The 18,707-nt window shown below is 34.0% G+C and overlaps 2 protein-coding genes across 5 annotated transcripts in view; one reads left to right on the forward strand and one right to left on the reverse strand.

The window, feature by feature from the left end:
- Positions 1–13,985, reverse strand: part of LOC111058598 (major facilitator superfamily domain-containing protein 12-like) — a 48,358-nt gene extending 34,373 nt beyond the window's left edge. The window contains exon 1 of one of the 3 annotated variants that reach the window (XM_039422047.1): positions 13,899–13,916. Coding sequence is in view for 1 of the 3 variants with exons in the window: in XM_039422042.1 (XP_039277976.1) it covers positions 4,764–4,797 (34 nt within the window). In the remaining 2 variants the exon portion in view is untranslated. Of the gene's footprint in view, positions 1–4,763; positions 5,020–13,759 lie in introns of those variants that run through there. The other 2 variants (XM_039422042.1, XM_039422044.1) reach the window with 2 other exon arrangements.
- The window catches only part of LOC111058601 (alpha/beta hydrolase domain-containing protein 17B), a 40,290-nt gene that overhangs the window by 9,358 nt on the left and 12,225 nt on the right, over positions 1–18,707 (forward strand). The window contains exon 1 of one of the 2 annotated variants that reach the window (XM_039422049.1): positions 14,232–15,068. The exons of the other annotated variant lie outside the window; for it this stretch is intronic. Within the exon in view, the coding sequence (XP_039277983.1) occupies positions 14,413–15,068 (656 nt within the window). The 5' untranslated portion in view covers positions 14,232–14,412. Of the gene's footprint in view, positions 1–14,231; positions 15,069–18,707 lie in introns of those variants that run through there. 2 annotated transcript variants of the gene reach the window in all.

The following is an 18,707-nucleotide window of genomic DNA, read 5'->3' on the forward strand; positions in this document are numbered from 1 at the left end:
ATATTATATTTTCAACGAGTAATTCATTTTTAAGTGAAAGTTGTTGTTGTGATGTGAACAGAACTTTGGACATTTTACTTGTATAAATTCAGGAATTAAGCTGAATCGTTCCACAGAACGGTAATTGCTTCATATATGCTGATGACATTTACTTTTTGATGGTCGCTCTTGGAATGAAGTTTACAAACATGCAGAGTATGGACTGAATAAAGTGAAAATATGGTTCGATCAGAATCGTCCAACTGTCAATGTTAGTAAAACCAAGTGCCTGCTTATTTGTCTCAGAGAATATGCCGAACCTGTGGACTTGGAATTAAGATTGCACTAATGTGGAGCGTTGAATGGATGTGTGGTATGTGACACAGTTGAAGCTGTCTCAGAATATAAGTACCTAGGAGTATTATTTGATAAACGTTTGAAATGGAGCTCCCATATGATTTTCACTAGGAATAAATTAAGGAAATTATTATAAGATTTCAATTTCCTAAGTAAAATCATGAATATTGAAATGCCTAAGCTAGTATATTACGCATATGCCTAATCCATCATACAGTATAGTATCTTAGCTTGGGACGGCGCCACAAAGACTGTCTTGAATCCCTTGGAAGTAACTCAAAGATCTATTCTTGAAACGGCGAGAAAAGAAAAATAGTAGGTACCCTACTGAAACCCCATTCAACGAGTTCAAAGTATTTAGTATTAATCAGCTGTATATTTGACCCCTTCTTATGTACATCTACAAGAATAAACCAGCCATATTTGCTCAAGTCCACCATGACTACACAACCAGGAGCTCGGTGAACATTGGCATTGTTATAAAGTATCCAAATCAATCAATACAATGGATTCCTTCTATAAAGCAAATATACTATACTCAAAACTACCCCAAAACATTAAAGACATTGAAGAACGGTCCATAGGTGTCTACAAACGCCACATGACCACATGGCAAGGTGGTTATTGGATGTTGGTAGAAGAATTTTAGAATTTCTAACAAATCAATCTAACTATACTTTTTGATACAACTAGCCTCAATGCATGCAGCGACGGTTGATCATTGTTCTAATCCGTTTCTCTTTTCTTGGCTTGAAAAAGAGTACTATGAAATTATTTCTCTATTAATCAACAATTCAAGTGGCCCTATTGAAATAATTTATTGGAAAACAGAAATTTTTAGGTATCACATCTTCTCTATGACCATAGATCTAACCTTGATAAGGATTTTTAATATTTGAGAATATTTCCAAGAGTTTATGTTTGTTTTTCGACTTGTCAACTGATCTATCAAAATTGAAAATCAAAATTATATTATAGTTTCAACGAGTAATTCATTTTTAAGTGAAAGTTGTTGTTGTGATGTGAACAGAACTTTGGACATTTTACTTGTATAAATTCAGGAATTAAGCTGAATCGTTCCACAGAACGGTAATTGCTTCATATATGCTGATGACATTTACTTTTTGATGGTCGCTCTTGGAATGAAGTTTACAAACATGCAGAGTATGGACTGAATAAAGTGAAAATATGGTTCGATCAGAATCGTCCAACTGTCAATGTTAGTAAAACCAAGTGCCTGCTTATTTGTCTCAGAGAATATGCCGAACCTGTGGACTTGGAATTAAGATTGCACTAATGTGGAGCGTTGAATGGATGTGTGGTATGTGACACAGTTGAAGCTGTCTCAGAATATAAGTACCTAGGAGTATTATTTGATAAACGTTTGAAATGGAGCTCCCATATGATTTTCACTAGGAATAAATTAAGGAAATTATTATAAGATTTCAATTTCCTAAGTAAAATCATGAATATTGAAATGCCTAAGCTAGTATATTACGCATATGCCTAATCCATCATACAGTATAGTATCTTAGCTTGGGACGGCGCCACAAAGACTGTCTTGAATCCCTTGGAAGTAACTCAAAGATCTATTCTTGAAACGGCGAGAAAAGAAAAATAGTAGGTACCCTACTGAAACCCCATTCAACGAGTTCAAAGTATTTAGTATTAATCAGCTGTATATTTGACCCCTTCTTATGTACATCTACAAGAATAAACCAGCCATATTTGCTCAAGTCCACCATGACTACACAACCAGGAGCTCGGTGAACATTGGCATTGTTATAAAGTATCCAAATCAATCAATACAATGGATTCCTTCTATAAAGCAAATATACTATACTCAAAACTACCCCAAAACATTAAAGACATTGAAGAACGGTCCATAGGTGTCTACAAACGCCACATGACCACATGGCAAGGTGGTTATTGGATGTTGGTAGAAGAATTTTAGAATTTCTAACAAATCAATCTAACTATACTTTTTGATACAACTAGCCTCAATGCATGCAGCGACGGTTGATCATTGTTCTAATCCGTTTCTCTTTTCTTGGCTTGACAGTGAGTTTTCTGCCTCTCATTCATTTTTCTCTCTTTTATTCTTCACATCATGCTTCATTTTCCAACTTTCTACTTCATTTTTCCATCTCTCATCTCAAACTTTTTCATAATTCAATTTTTGCTTTTACAAATTGTTATGTTTGTAATTATGTTAACTTATCATGAACTATTCAGATTGCTACTCTTTCCTGCTCACAGGCATTTTGCCCATGCATGGAAAAAATGTTTATTGTTTTTATTTGAAATGTATTTGTTTTGTAACATGAAATAAATGAATAAAGGAATAGAAGAAGTTTGAGGCTAGGCCTGTTTTTTTTCACTCCGCCACTGCAATTATTTATAACTCAATGTATAAATAAATAAATGAATAAGATTTGCTCAGTCTATGCTATGACTCATGCCAAAATGTTTATTATTTTTATTTGAAATGTATTTGTTTTGCAACATGAAATAAATAAATAAAGGAATAGAAGAAGTTTGGGGCTAGGCCTGTTTTTTCACTCCGCTACTGTAATTATTTAGGACTCAATGTATGAATAAATAAATAAATAAGATTTACTTAGTCTGTGCTATGACTCATGCCAAACAGTTTCCTTCCAAAATTAAATTTCTTCTCATGAATCACTCAAAACTTGAAATTCTAATTATATTGAGGCTCAGTTACACAAGAGCCTGTTAAACGTTAACCGTGGTTGAATGCCACAAGAACCAATCAGAGAAGCCTTCTTTTCAATTAAATCGTCTCTGATTGGTTCTCTCGACATTTATTGAAGATTAAACTTTAACAGACTTTTGTGCAACTGAGTCTAACATTTTATAGAATCTCATCAATTTACAGGTGATATAATGGGTAATTTAATAAAATTATTGATATTACAGTCGTGTTGTGTGTAATGTGGTACTTTTCCATAATGAAAACAAATTGTAATTTTATATTATTGATAAATTATTTGAGAAATGTATATGACATCGGAAGATTATATTTTTATTCTTGTATCACAAATTAATATTGAAAATTGATAGGATAGTCAGATATGAGGACAATATCGTATCAGAGTGGCCATGTGGCCTCTAAGTTCTCATAAACACATGAAAAGAGTCGTATTCCCTTCAACAGAGGATAAGATAATATTACAGAGTCACTTATCTCGTGTTAACTAACTTCATTAAAAACCTTTTAATTTAACTTCTCTATTTAACTTCATTAAAAAATCGAAATCTCTAATTTATTCAATTTCATCTTTAATGTTTAATTTCTATATTAAAAAATATTTCAAACATTGATCAAAATCCTGTTGTGCCTTTTTATAGGTGTAACTTGTAAATTATTCAATTTATAACATTAATTTTTATTGAGACATGACTAACACTTAGCCCCTAGAGTACATTTATTATTATTATTATTTTATAAGATAACAAAACAATTATTATTTTATCACCCAGGTCTCTGCAAAAGGATTAAGATTATTGACATTCTCCTCCTCAACTAGTATTTATTGGTGAATATATGTTTAATATGTTTGAAAATCGATCATCAAAAATATATTAAGCATTGACATAATCAAACGGCAAAATATGTTACCCAATTCTGATTATTATAATTCATGTGAACTATCAGCAGATCAAATACATCTGCTTGATTATCTTGTTAAGCCCAATAGTAATATTACCTACATCAAAATCGTATTATTGATAACAAATGGATTTTACTTTCATATAATTATTACGTTCAAGAATTAATTTATTTTATTGAAATGTATGAATGCAGGGCTACTTATTTTTATTTATATAATAGAATTATATTACCTTTTTTTGAAATTAATAAAATAATATACATTGATTTTTTTATCCTGAAGATGGTGTGGATCACTGAAACTAGTTGTTATAATTTGTATTTTTAATCTATTATTTTATTAATTTCAAAAAAGTGCACTATAATTCTATTTTATGAATAATTTATTTTAGTAGGGTTGCTTGAAACTTCAATGACATAGAATTAAGAGTACCCTAAACTAGTTGTGTTCCTAAACTAGTTATGTTAAAAATAAATAAAAAAGGTACTAGTAATACAATGTAATTAAAATCACTTCACTTATATGGGCTACTTTATTCAAATTAATAAAAACAATATAAAAACTAGTAGTGCCCTTTTAAAATGTTTTAATAAAAGGATACTATAAGTTTTTATATTGTCTTTATTAATATGTAATTAAATTATTCTTTCGAGAAATGAATATTATTTTAGTTCGATCATCTAATGAATTTTTCATCAAATAAAATATCTTTATAAATGTTAATGAAGATTTATTTTTATGATACAACTGAAATTGATTTTGAAGATGATTGTGATACTGGAAAGATGTTACCTTTTTGAGCCACCATTGCGTTTGTACCAACCATGGTGGTCGGTGATCAGTGGTATAAATCAGGTGTATGAGACTCGCGATCACTAGGTACTAACTTGGAGGTGTGAAGTCACAAAACTGTTTCACGGGGCAAGTGAGCGTCAAGCAAGTGCGCCATCGCCACAATGCTTACTGGCAAGTAACAAGTGGGGGTGGGGGAACACAGATGCCACACCACATTCAGTTTGTTTTCAGTCATTCAATATTAACATTTGTTCATTCAATCAAAAAACACACAATAATACACATTGTCTAGCGATTAGAGGAATTTGAAAATTATCAAGTCTATTTGAGTTACACTAAACAGTTGATAAAATCAATAACTAATCACTGAGGACGCTATTTCACAATGCGATGATGAGTTATAAATAATAAAAAAACAGTAGTGATTTAAATGGGTTATAGATAAAATAATGAAAACCAATTACTCTATCTGAATAGAGTAGTAGATTCATGATAAAAGCACTCGATACTACTCAACTCCTTCATTCTAGGTAATGATGAAATTATTTTTTCCGTCCTTCTATTTTATTTCCGGGAGAAATATTTGATTGATTTCAAACGTTGTTCCCAAGTACCGGTAGTTCAAAATGATGTAGAAAAATTAACAGTAAAAATTAAAAAATTAATGTACAATTTTTTTCTTTTCTCTTTTTTTGAACTTCGATTTTTTAACTCTTTCATAAATAGGAAGCTACAGATAGAAATTACTGAGCTATTGCAATTATTCAAATGCTAATGAATTAATTATTATTATTATTAAACGAAAATTGAAATTAAATGTTGTAATTCACCCCGAAGACTTCTGCTACTGCAAATATTGACAACAGGGTAAACAGCTAGATGGAAATTCGATGAGCGCTACTATTCAAAAATTATTTGTATCAATTAATAATTAATTTATAATTATTCCCGGGCTGACAAATAATTTTTGAATAGTAGCGCTCATTGAATTCCATCTAGCTGTTTACCCTGTTGTCAATATTTGCAGTAGCAGAAGTCTTCGGGGTGAATTACAGCATTTAATTTGGATTTTCGTTTAATAATAATAATAGTAATGAATAAATAAATAGGAGGCCCCTTCTCACATTTTTCGACGTATAATGTCATTTTCAAGTGACATTATAAATCGAAACTTTTTGTGAGAGATAAAATTGAAGATTGAAAAAGGGTAGACTAATTCGATTTTTAAATGTTTATCATAAATACGAAGCCCTTACTAGGAAAGTGAGAATTCAACAGAATTAAATTTATAAAAATAAATAGGCTATAGCATGAATTATTCAGCTATAATAATTTTACAGCAGAGTTTTAAATATAGACCCACTGCATTTTATATAGTGTAATTTAGTGAACATGAGAATGGAAAAATAAGCTCTTACGATGATTCAGTTAGATACGGTAAGTGGATTTTTCTTTACAATGCTAAATATAACACACTACAATCCAGAAATGGATTGCTCATGAGCAATCAGAACAACCAAGTAGTAACTAGATGATTCATTAGGCCATCTTACATTTTCATAGGATAGTGTTTGACTGTAAATTGAAATTTGATGATTTCATTAATTTTGTTTTTATTGATTCATACAATAAGTACATCATTAAAATGATAGGGAGAGAAAAAAATAAGGTAACCTTGTGCTATTCCTCTCCCAAATTTAGATATGGTTACACATAATCCGAAATAGGTTGTGTTGTTTGATTGATTGTAATAATTTGACGTTGTTCAACTGTATGGATGATTTTGTGTTATTACACCATTGGGTAAAATCAATATTTTATCTTATTCTATATGTATTTTAACAATAAATTCCCCGGTCTATTGTGGTAAAGACCTAAAAACTGAAACTGAACTGAAACTAAACGAATAATGTTTGTACAGAAGGAAAAGCATTGAAATTTTGGCAAAATTCAGATTTATTCGTAGTAGTGGGATATATACTCCAGTGCAAAGCACTATGCGTATTTCGAATTTTTCACCGTTTTATTCGACTAGTCGATACAATATTGTGGTCTACTCAATTTATTCAATAATAATCACTCGAATCCAAGCAGTTATATCGTGAATGGCGCCTCCATTCATTTCAGGTCTGATTATACTATAAAATATAAAAAAAATTTACAATTACATGTTTGGAAGCGTTTACATAAATCGCATCTTTCTACCCATAATCGCTGAAGCATAATGGAATTTTCAAAGTCTATATAATACTCAAGTGTCCGAATATTGATTTGAATGTAGCAGAACCGAAGAAAGTCCTCTGTTTGACCCAGACACTTTCTTTTGGCTGCCTGTCAGCCATATTTGAGATAACAGCTGAACTCTTGGTACACCCGTTGGAAGGCTGGACAAGCTCCAATAAGTTTTGAGACCGAATGCTTTCTTGGTAGTTCGGAGCCCACCTATAATTCTCAGACCATTGATCTTTTCAAAATTCATATTTATTTATTCATAATTTTTACAAAGTAGCACTGATCGGCAGAGAAAAACTAAGGATACTCCTTCTACTATTTTTCTCCCAAATGTAGATAACATTTTAAAACTCCGAAATAGGGTTTTTATTTTACTTTTATAAAATTTAGTTCATTTCCACTCAAGAAACAAGAAAATTAAGAATTTTAAATTTTGACATCTTATATCATAAGCCTTCCTATTTCTCACGATCTTTGGTCTTTGGACTTTGAGGGCCTCATCCTCAGCAAATAATTCAGATAACGTAATTGAAAACCCAAGGTCTTAGGAAGTAAGTTATCATAAACAGATTGATCAAAATAATTATTTACTTCGAGGCGAACGCACACAGCAGCAAAAAGACGGCTAATCCCTCCCCATTAGCATAGTCCGAGCCCTTTCTCTCAGTGCCAATAGACAGAATTACAGTAGCCGCCCTAATGACCAGATGTAGTGGACGCCACTATTGTCTCTGTGTGTAGGGGGCTCAAGGGTGAGAGAGACGGACACTGAACTGTCGCGTATCTTTGCAGTAGAATATCGCGCTGAAATGGGCTAAAGTGAGGTCCACGTTATAATGACAGTGAAGAAAGATAGGAGAACAGCGTTGCCGATTCTCTGCCTTGTCACTGCCTTCAATAGAGGATTTTTTATATTTGGGACTTTGTAATTTTGGTTTGTCTTGTTTTGTGTGTTTTTAATAAATAATAATAAATTGATTGATTGATTGAAATTGAGAGTATTTCCAAGTGTTTATGTTTGTTTTTCGACTTGTCAATAATTAATCTATCAAAATTTAAAATCAAAATTATATTATAGTAAGAGTACCTAATTCATTTTGAAGTGAAAGTTGTTGTTTTGATGTGAACAGAACTATACTTTGGACATTCTACTAGTATAAATTCTTGGTATTAAGCTGAATCTACAGAACGGTGATAGCTTCTTTATGCTGATGACACAGTGATAGCTGTTACCGGTATATCCTATTATATTAAGCGAGCAATTTCTGTATTTATATATCTGGTTATTTATGTTTAACGGGTCTCGAAAACGGCTCTCACGATTTTCACGAAATTTGGAACATAGTAGGTTTATGATATAAAGATTCGATTGCACTAGGTCTCATCCTTGAGAAAACTCGCTGAACGACATTATAAGGATAATTCATCCTTGGCTGAAACAGCTGTGGATAGTAAAAAAGTTAGTATGTGAAAAATCAAAATATCGCATCCCCGAAATTCATAAGATGACGTATAGCCAGCTGTGAAATATAAACACGATCATTTTAGAGAATTGTGTTCTGTTTATCAAAAAATAAAAATAACGAGCGAAGCTCGGTGCCCCGATATTCAAATGTAATATCAACAGTTCATTCTTGTTAAAAATAATCAATTGCATTTCATTCTTCAAGAATCTATATTTTTCGATGATTTAATGATACATTTTCATAATTGAGATTTAATATTTTGTGAATTATATTTCTACATTAATATTTCAAAAATAGTATACCTCCTGAGAAAACTGAGACACCTGGTTGACTACAGTAGCCTTATCATGGCTACCATTCACTTTTACAGAGTCACATTAACTACGGGTTACTGCTGTGGGGTCATTCACCAGCCGTCCACGTTTTGCTCCTGCAGAAAAAAGCCATGGAGATAATGACCTCAGATTTCAGGGAACATTGCCGGCCTCTCTTCAGGAGTCTTGAAATCAACACTGTGTACAGCCAGCATGTACTGTGCTCAGTGATGTACATAAAGGAAAACCGGGACCTGCTTCACAGAAGAGGTGATATACATCAATACAATACCAGACTCATTGGAGATATCAGACAGCAGACTGGTAGGAACTTGCAACAGCTTCCCAACACAAGCTATAAAATTCTTCAACAGTATTCCCAAGGAGATACATGGCAAACCAAACTCCAGGTTCTACGCAATTGTGAAGAGCAAACTTATTGAAATACCACTCTACTCGTTGGGGGAATTGAGGAAGGAGTCCCTTTTTTTGCAGATCCAGCACCTCCACAACATGAATAGCCATGCAATTTTTCTAAATGTATGCGACAGAAGTTTTTTTTTTACACTGTTTATCTGGAGACCCCAGTCCTTGACATCGACTTCAAGTATTCAAGTATTGTTAAAAAAATATCTGGAACATTGCGGAGTAGAAAAGGAAAGCGATAACTGCTTTGTCTGCAGACAGACAAGGATAGCAACACCAATGTTAATCAAATACTGACATTATAACGTGGACTGAGTAATGAGACTATCTCAAATGACATAGAAATTTTTTTAAAGAGGAAATACCCTGACAGAGATTCTGAGATCGAAAAGTTACCATCTAAGGGGAAAATTGCTTTAAAGTTGCAATCGACTTTGCTATTAAACATGAATTAGAGAACTCTGAATTTTGGCCAGAAAACGTGAAAGTTAGGCTCCACTCACAAAGAGTGGAAACCTAGTCATGAGTCTCAGACCCAGTTGATATGTGATGAAAATTACTGTGATAGGAATTAATGTTCAATGTTTAGGAACTAAGATCAATGTGTTCAATGTTTTTATTGATGATGAAAGGTCAGATATTCTTTGTGTTTCTGAGCAATGGCTTGAAACGGACAAAAGTAATTTATACTTGAAGCTTAATAAAGTGACACTTTTTAGTATCTATTGTGAAACACAGTTCAGTAATGGAGGAACGGTAATTTATGTGAAAGAGTGAAAGATCATTTTATTGACTAAGTTCAACAATTTTTTTGGACAGATGGTGTGAGGAAAGGGTGATTGAGCTCTGTGGTGTGAGGTTTATTAGTATGTCTTTGACTGTTATATCTGTATACCGTCCACCTGATGGCAACATTGAAGCATTTTCGATGCTTTGGAGCTCTGTTTGGCATTTATAACCCGCACAAATGACAGGGTAGTGATAGACCTTAATATCCATCTTGAAGTGATCTCCTCTAGTGAGCAGTCCTTCACAAATATTCTACTGCGTTTTGGGATTTACATTATTAGCCGGTTGCCCGCCAGAGCTGTGGCCTGTCTCGACACAGTGATAACCAACATGAATGTGTGGGACTATGTGGTTGAGGTTGTGGATCCACTGGTGGCTGACCATTATGCTATGATGTGTAATTTGAGATTGAACTCTGACAAGAGAGACCATACGAAGTCAGATTGGTGCAAAAAAAATGTTTTCAAACAGAAAGATAAATTATGATTACATTGGTCATTTAAGAGAGGCTCTATCTGAAATAGATTGGGATAGTTCAGGCTCACATTTTGCATTGTTGAGACCAGAAACACCTTTTCAGTGTTTTTGAGGATTTTCCAGAATACCTTTGATAACATATTCCCTGTGAAAAGCTACTCGAGGAAAATTGACATGAAGAATAAGTGTAGGTCAGTTGCATCATGCAAGGATTGGTACACTGATGAGTTGTCCCAGATAAATTATGTGGTTTTGTTGAAGGATCGGATGGAATCAGCATTAAATGATGAAGAATATCAAGGTATTTACTCAAAATATAGAGAGCTGAACAGGCTCTACAGCAAGAAAGTCGACTTGGCTCGTAGGATGTTCAATGTCGGATTTATTGAGACAGCCAAAAATTCTCAGAAGGAAGTATGGTCCATGATTAATGAAATGAAAGCAACAACTAGGCCTCACGCAAATGCTAGCCCAGATGATTTTAAAAAAATCTTCATTGCCAAGGTGAATGAGATAGTGGATAGCATGCCACATCCAGTGGCAGGTGATGATGAATATAGAGAGCTGACAAGACTCCAAAATCAACCTCCTGGCCTGGTTTCATGGAAGAGAACAAGTCCTGAAGATGTGGTGAAAATAGTGAAGGGCTACAAGATTTCCCACAGTCAAGATATATTTGGCATTTCTAGTTACATTTTAAAAGCCATTGTGGATATTGTGGCAGCTCCTTTGTCTGATCTCATCAATGCCTGTCTCATCGCGGGAGTTTTTCCAGACGAGCTGAAACAGTCAAGGAGATACAGTACAAAAAAAGGAGATCCTCATCTTTTAGCAAATTTCAGACCAGTTTCCATTGTCCCTATATTGGTAAAGTCATGGAGTCTGTAATGAAGGAGCAACTGGTTAACCACTTTGAGAGGAATGAGTTATTTGTGGAGAGTCAACATAGTTTTCTCGGGGGCAAATCTACCACTACAGCCACTACAAGGGATGTTTTGGAGGCAGGAGATTCCATGGGTTTGGTGCTATGTGATTTGAGTAAAGCCTTTGATTGCGTATCACACACGTTGCTGCAACAGAAACTAGAGTGCTTTGGAGTTGAGGGTGTAGTTCTCAGCACTTTACAGTCTGCACTTTACTTTATACCTGCAGAACAGAAAGCATATTGTGGAGGTGGAAAAGGTTCAGTCGAATAAGCTTGATGTGATTCATGGAGTCCCAAAAGGATCAGTGCTTGGCCCTCTGTTATTTCTGTTTCTTGTCAATGGTTTGGACTTAAGAACTCACTCTCTTGTATGCCGATGACACAACCCTGTTGGCAAGGGAAAGAAGTATAGAACAGGTTCAGGTGGAGAGATCCTTACTGTAGCTAAATTCTATTCTATTCATGTAACCTATGGAATTCTACTGTGGGGTCATGCGGCAGGGACGAGAAGAATATTGCTGCTGCAAAAGAAGTCAGTTAGGATTTTGTCATCTGTGGGAAGAATTGAACACTGCAGACCACTGTTCTCAGCTCTTAACATATTGACCGTCTACAGTCAGTATGTATTTGACTCCCTTGTGCATGTAAAGGATAACATTGGAAGGTATGAACAAAGATGTGTGACTCACCATCACCAGACCAGATCATCAAGGAGCCTTGACATCCCAAGGTGTAGGCTTTCAAGAACTCAGGGATCATTTCCAATATTGGCGCTGAAGCTCTTCAATCTTCTGCCTGAGGAGATAAGAATGCTGGGGTCTTCCGACTTGAAGAAAAGGATTAGATAGAGGCTGGCATCCAAGCCACTATACTCTGTTGAAGTGTTCATCCATGACGAGGGAACTGAGGCCATCCACTGATCAAAAATAAGGCCTAAGCAACATTGACACAGCCTATTCAGCGACAACTGGTCAATGGCAACTTAGCGGTAATAAGGTAATAGTAAGACCTCACTATAATAGAAAGTAATGGAACTTCCTGTACATTTAATTACAGCACGACTGGTCACCTTCCAGAAAATTACATTTAGCACATTTTTGCACGGTATTTTACTGGAATATTTGCTAAAATGTACTGCCCTATACGCTAAAGGATATTCGTTTATGCAATACGGCAAAACGACTGCGGTAAAATATTTTTTGTTCTTTTGGGATTGTTGACACGTTTGCAGGCACCGAACATTCCCAAAATTAATTACATGACACAAATTAATATATGACGGTCATTGTGTCATGTCGCATAAACGGAAACCTACCTTAAGGGCCAAGTCACATGAAGCAGTTTTTTTAGGCGTTTTTGCACTGACGGTGGACGAGTCAGCAGGGCAGGTCATTCTCCAATTCTGATTGGGTTGGCGTTCGAGAATCAGCTGGTAATCAGCCAATCGGAGAGCTTCCTACCCTACCGACTTGTCCGTCACCAGTGCAAAAACGCTTCATATGACTTGGCCGTGACTTGGTTCAGTGCAGAGTGTGACTGTGGCGAGTTGAGGCAGATAGTTGAGTACTTACATAGCTTCCAATTGCAGACGCCAAGCTTATTCTGGACAGCATCAAGAATCAAAATTTTTGCACACTGTGGATTGGCTGAATAAATTAGATCCAATCATTTGACTATATACAAAAAGTTTTATAATATGCATCACTTGTTACATGAAGTCGTTGCCAAAGACTTTAGTTTCCAGATAGGAGGTGTCAAAGTTTTCCATTCAAGTACAATAAAAGTAATATGCATTGTATACGGTACGGTATGTATTTGTAACGTGCCTTGTGGGAAGTTAATTTTTTGTTTCTTTCATTGTTAGTTTATAGTTATTATAATTTTTCAAAGTGTGTTTACATATTATATCTATCCATAATTCTTCAATTCTTCTTCGTTCACTGAGAAAACCAGATAGACTGTATGAAGGCATCTTGAAATACCTTTCCTTAAATTCTGGTATAGCAGTAGCAGTGAATTTTATTGGAGAATAAAGACTCAACCTCCAGCTCTGTCAGTGAATAGATGGGCCGTTCCACCAGTTGTTTCTTTATCATGCGTTGGAACATATTTTTTATAATCCTTCACAAGCTCAGGAAGTTGACTGAATTATTTAAGTGCTGCTATGTGGAAGCTTTTTTAAATGTCAGCCAATCAGCTACAAGTAGCATATTGACATAATAATTATAGTATCTAAAGATTTTTATTCAAGTTTTGAATATAAATCAAATTGGACTTGTGAACACCATTTACTTACAGAAGAGCGATTAATTGAAAATATTTTTTCAAAAGAAATTGAAGATGATTTATGAAATTGCGTTTTACCTTGTTGTTTATCAAGAAATCAACATTTCCATCCATGAAGTATGCATTTGCGAATATTATAATGACATCGAAAGAAGCTTTTGAAGCATTAGTCTTACTGTTTGAAAGAAGATGAAAATTTGAAAATATGATTAATTACTTTGAATATCATATCACAATAATAGCCTACTTTATTAAAAACTTTGATAAAATTCTACATTATTCTACTTATAACCTAAAAACAAAGTTTTTGAAAGTTGTCAAAGCCAATCAGCTGATTGTAGAATGCAGCCGACGCTGTTACTAAAAATGAACTTTCAGCGAAATCATGTAAATTTCTATAGTATAATATTCAATCTTTGAGTAAACTTAATCAAATATTGAAACTCAAAATCTATGCTTTCTTATGTTATTAATAATTATATTACAATGAAACATAATATATGTTTTAATAATATTGTTTTGACTTGGCAATCCTGTATTGTTTTGGAATCTTTATGTTGGTAGTTGTGTGGAATGCATATGTCTGCCAATGAAGAACGTTGTCATGAGGCTTCCAGCCTAGTTGTTATTAATTCAATAATTGTTTCAGTTTTAGTTAGTTTTAATTGTGTTCCATTTGCTCAACAGGACACAGTTTTAATGTGTCTTGTTAACTTTCTTCGCACATCCGAATGGTAGCGATGAACGGGTTAAGTTTAAGTGAATTGTGTTGCTTGTTTTGTTGTCCACCATGTCCATCACGAATTGCAGCTAAACTAGCTTTCCTCCCACCTGAACCAACCTATAGTTTACAATCAGATGAATCAGGATCCAAGTTTCAAATATCTCTAACTGAACGGGCGGAATGGCATTATTCAGAGAGAGAACGAGAAAATGTGGAAGGTTTTTTTACAAGAACTTCACGCGGAAACAGGATTGCATGTCTATTTGTGAGATGTAGTGAAAACGCTAGATTTACAATATTGTTTTCTCATGGCAACGCAGTTGATCTGGGGCAGATGAGTAGTTTTTATCTTGGACTTGGAACACGTATCAATTGTAATATATTTAGCTACGATTATTCCGGATATGGTGTCAGTACTGGCAAGCCTTCAGAAAAAAATTTGTACGCGGATATAGATGCAGCCTGGCAAACTCTGCGAACAAGATATGGGATTAGCCCAGAGAACATTATTTTGTACGGCCAAAGCATAGGAACCGTACCAACAGTGGATCTGGCTTCAAGATATGAAGTTGGTGCAGTGGTCCTTCATTCCCCTCTCATGTCTGGCATGAGAGTAGCCTTCCCTAAAACAAAAAGGACGTGGTTCTTCGATGCCTTTCCTAGGTGAATATAATTTGAATATTTATACTAGTTTAAATTTGGATCGTTTTCTAATATTGTTTTCAATTCAAGAAATGAAACAAATAATATCAGAGACCGGCATAGGAACTAGGTTTTTCTAGTACTGCGATACAGTTACCAAAGTATCATACAAAGTTACATCAAGGCCACAAAAGTACTGTAGCTTACTTGATTAAAACTGAGGCCTCTTTTAAATTTCTCTAAAATGCACATATTGTCGTGCTTGAACCGGATGTGCTTCTTGTCATTCAGGAGTTTTTTTTTACTAACGCTTTCTGATGATTTAAAACAGCCATAGAATACATCTCTCATTATTAGTCTTTCAATTAAGTTCAAGTTGGCATCAACCACTTGAAAAAAATATCAATTTAAAACAAATATCGGGGGACCGAGCTTCGCTCTGTAGTAGGTACAATATCAGAAAATTTATTTCGAAAGAGGAGATTATAATGTATTTATATTTTATACAAAAAGGTTCTATCTAATCACAGTGGATTGAGATTGAGATTCCCAGTGGAATGCAAAAATCTCTTACAAAGACCCGTCCAAAGCCGGTTAAATTTTAATCTTGATTAATTTCACGTGAACCAAATTAGAGAAGACCATTTTAAAAAGACGGCTCCTTTGATTGGTTCTCTTGGGATTAATCAGGATTAAAATTTAACCGACTTTGGTGCAACCGGCACTAAGTACCTGATTGAATGATTGCAATAGTTTAACAGCTGAGTCATAATTTTGTATCAGTCCCATACACTGCACTCGCTCACTCCCTTCATTATTGACAGACGACGAAATTATCAGCTGTTTTTCGAAGAATGATTAATTATTATTCTTTTTTGTCCTTCAACGAGTTTTCCGTGGGATGAGACCCTGGGAATTGGGCGAATACAATCAAATTTTTATATCATGTTCCAAATCTCATGAAATCGTTAGAGCCGTTTTCGAGATCCGTTGGACACACAAATACATACAGAAATTGCTCGCTCAATATAATACGATAGGCCTAATTCGATAAATGTGACCATACGATATGATCCATCTAAAAATCCTTGTGAATTGATCAATTACATTACATTACCATAATTCTAATCTTGAAGTTTTTACTATCCTTTGAATGTAAGGGCACAGAGTGCACTTTACAATACGATACTGTTTCTTGATTCAATAAAAATTTTCAAGTTTTCTCAATGGTTGCAAGTTTCACAAATCAAACCAGAATAGAAACACATTATACAGAATGATTCAAAATGAATGTCAATTTCAAAAATTTTATCCATTATTTATAATAATTATATTGAGTGATATGGCTCGCTCAGGTGATGAGGTCGCACCTGATCAAATTCAGGGCCTCTGACATGACTTAAAGACTGGTTTTAATCAGCCAGAACCAACAAATTAACGTTTCCATCCGAAACACGGGAGTGGCCCGATAAAAATATCTTTCCCGGGCCGGGATTTGAACCCGGGCTTCTGAATTATAAGGCCAGCGTTTAATCCACTTGACTACTACCACTATATAAAACTATGTACACAAACCAATTTTAAATAAAATTACTCACAGAAGCATTAACTTTATGATGGTGTATTTTAAGTTCCCTCCTTTTGAGGCTCGGAGACATATACATAAATGTAGGATCCATCCACCATGGTTTGTGAAAATACACAAAAATCGTTCACTTTAAGTAAATCTCGTTCACAGCAATGAGGCAACGTTTCATGTTAGCGGTATGGTCAATCGACACAGTATTCGTATGGGAACTGAAAACCCAAGGATAGTATATAGCTGTATACTATTCTAGCCGAAACCTTCATCAAACAGTGGTGCATGTGTGAGATCCGTCTAAGCGAACGTTTTTTGTGCATTTTCACAAATGATGGTTGATGGACCCTGATTTTTTTTTAGATGTCGTAGATGAAAAATAATACACTATCATAAACATTATGCTACTGTGAGAAATTCGATGTAAAATTGGATTGTGTGTCGTATTTAAAATAAATGTAATTGTTTGAAATTGCGACATTCATTTTGAATTACTGTGTACTTTGAAGTTAGTACCGTATTACATTCCAAATTTAAAATTTGAGCTACTTTTTAAAAATAATAAAAGTATCAACCAATTTATATTTGATGTTTTTTAGAGTCATAGTTTTGAGTCATATCAATAGTGATAAGAATGAGTTTAGATTTTTTAATGCTGAATCAGAAGAATAAATCCTATAAATGATTGTAGAAATTGTAAATATTTCTGATAGTCTACTGTACTTGTTATATTTACGGCGATTTATCAGCAGGACTCCAACAAGCCTTCAGTTATTTAAACTTTGATGATATGACCTGACCCATAAATAACAATATAGATGATAACACGACTTTAATTAATGTATTCGACATGTTTTCAAGTATCTATCGCAGTACAGTTTTCTCTTCTCAGATTTAAATTCATATTGACGATTGGACGCCAGTGTAATTATATAGCATATATAGCATTGTTTATATAGCATATATTATATTGTTTATATAGCATTCATATTGATTCACCAGATAGATATTTGAATAATACTTTTTGGGCATGAGTTCGAATTCTGTAATGACTTGAAATATTAACTGTTATTTCACCTCTTCGCCATGCACTTGAATTATCAACTATGGTAAAACTAGATTCAATCAGCTCTGGTTCCACTTCAATGCCTTTTACTAAAGATTCAATCAGTTTATAAATGTCATAACTTGAATAGAAGATGATAATTATTTTTCTATTGCACAAGTCATGTTTACTGCAGCCTTATCATTACACCAATCATCTAGCAATAAAATCTCATTTGAAGTTCAGTATTATCAATCAGGTCTCAAGCGGAAAACTAGCTTCTCAATTCAAAAAAACCTGATGTCCTCCTTGGACGCTGGCCAATAATCAACTTGAAAGCTGAAACTTTAGCGTGACTCCGATGAATACTAATTTTTAGTTTGTAAACAATAAACTACCATACTTAGCAGTCCGAAATAGAGTTGTTAAAATAGGAAGTCTCTGAAAGTCTCAAAGCTTCATCTTTCGAAGTTTTCAGATTACAGTAGCAAGATTTCCTCTTTAGTCAATGCATACGCATTTGATATTCATTTCTAGCAGATTTTCATTCACTTTCATACTGTATGATTACAGTGAGTCTGTTACTCATTTATATTTAATTTTCTTGAAGCACACTCAGAACATATATTCCATTTCAATCCTTTTTTATTATTAATTGTACTTATGTTAGAACTATTGTAACATTCATGTATGTAGAACGTTGAGAGAGAATCGTCATTTCACACCTCTTTAACTCTGTCCAATATTGTAGCCATGTGCAAGGTATGAGCTTCTGAGAATCCTTACAATTTTAAATTCTTTACACGTGATTCGCTGAACAATAATTTCATAAAGAATCATTCTTTTCTACTTTCTAGTTATTTCACTCAAACTATTGCATTAGTTTATTTCATACATTCATTATATTATTCATTTTTTAATACAGTTTTATTAATAAAATTTATTAATTATTTAAAAAATAATATTATCTGCATTTAATCGTACTTTCTTACTTGGTCTTGCAAATTAGCTAGATTGCTATTATAATTATAAAAAA

The sequence above is a fragment of the Nilaparvata lugens genome, chromosome 2 (assembly GCF_014356525.2).
Source record: "Nilaparvata lugens isolate BPH chromosome 2, ASM1435652v1, whole genome shotgun sequence".
Classification (NCBI taxonomy): Eukaryota; Metazoa; Arthropoda; class Insecta; order Hemiptera; family Delphacidae; genus Nilaparvata; species Nilaparvata lugens.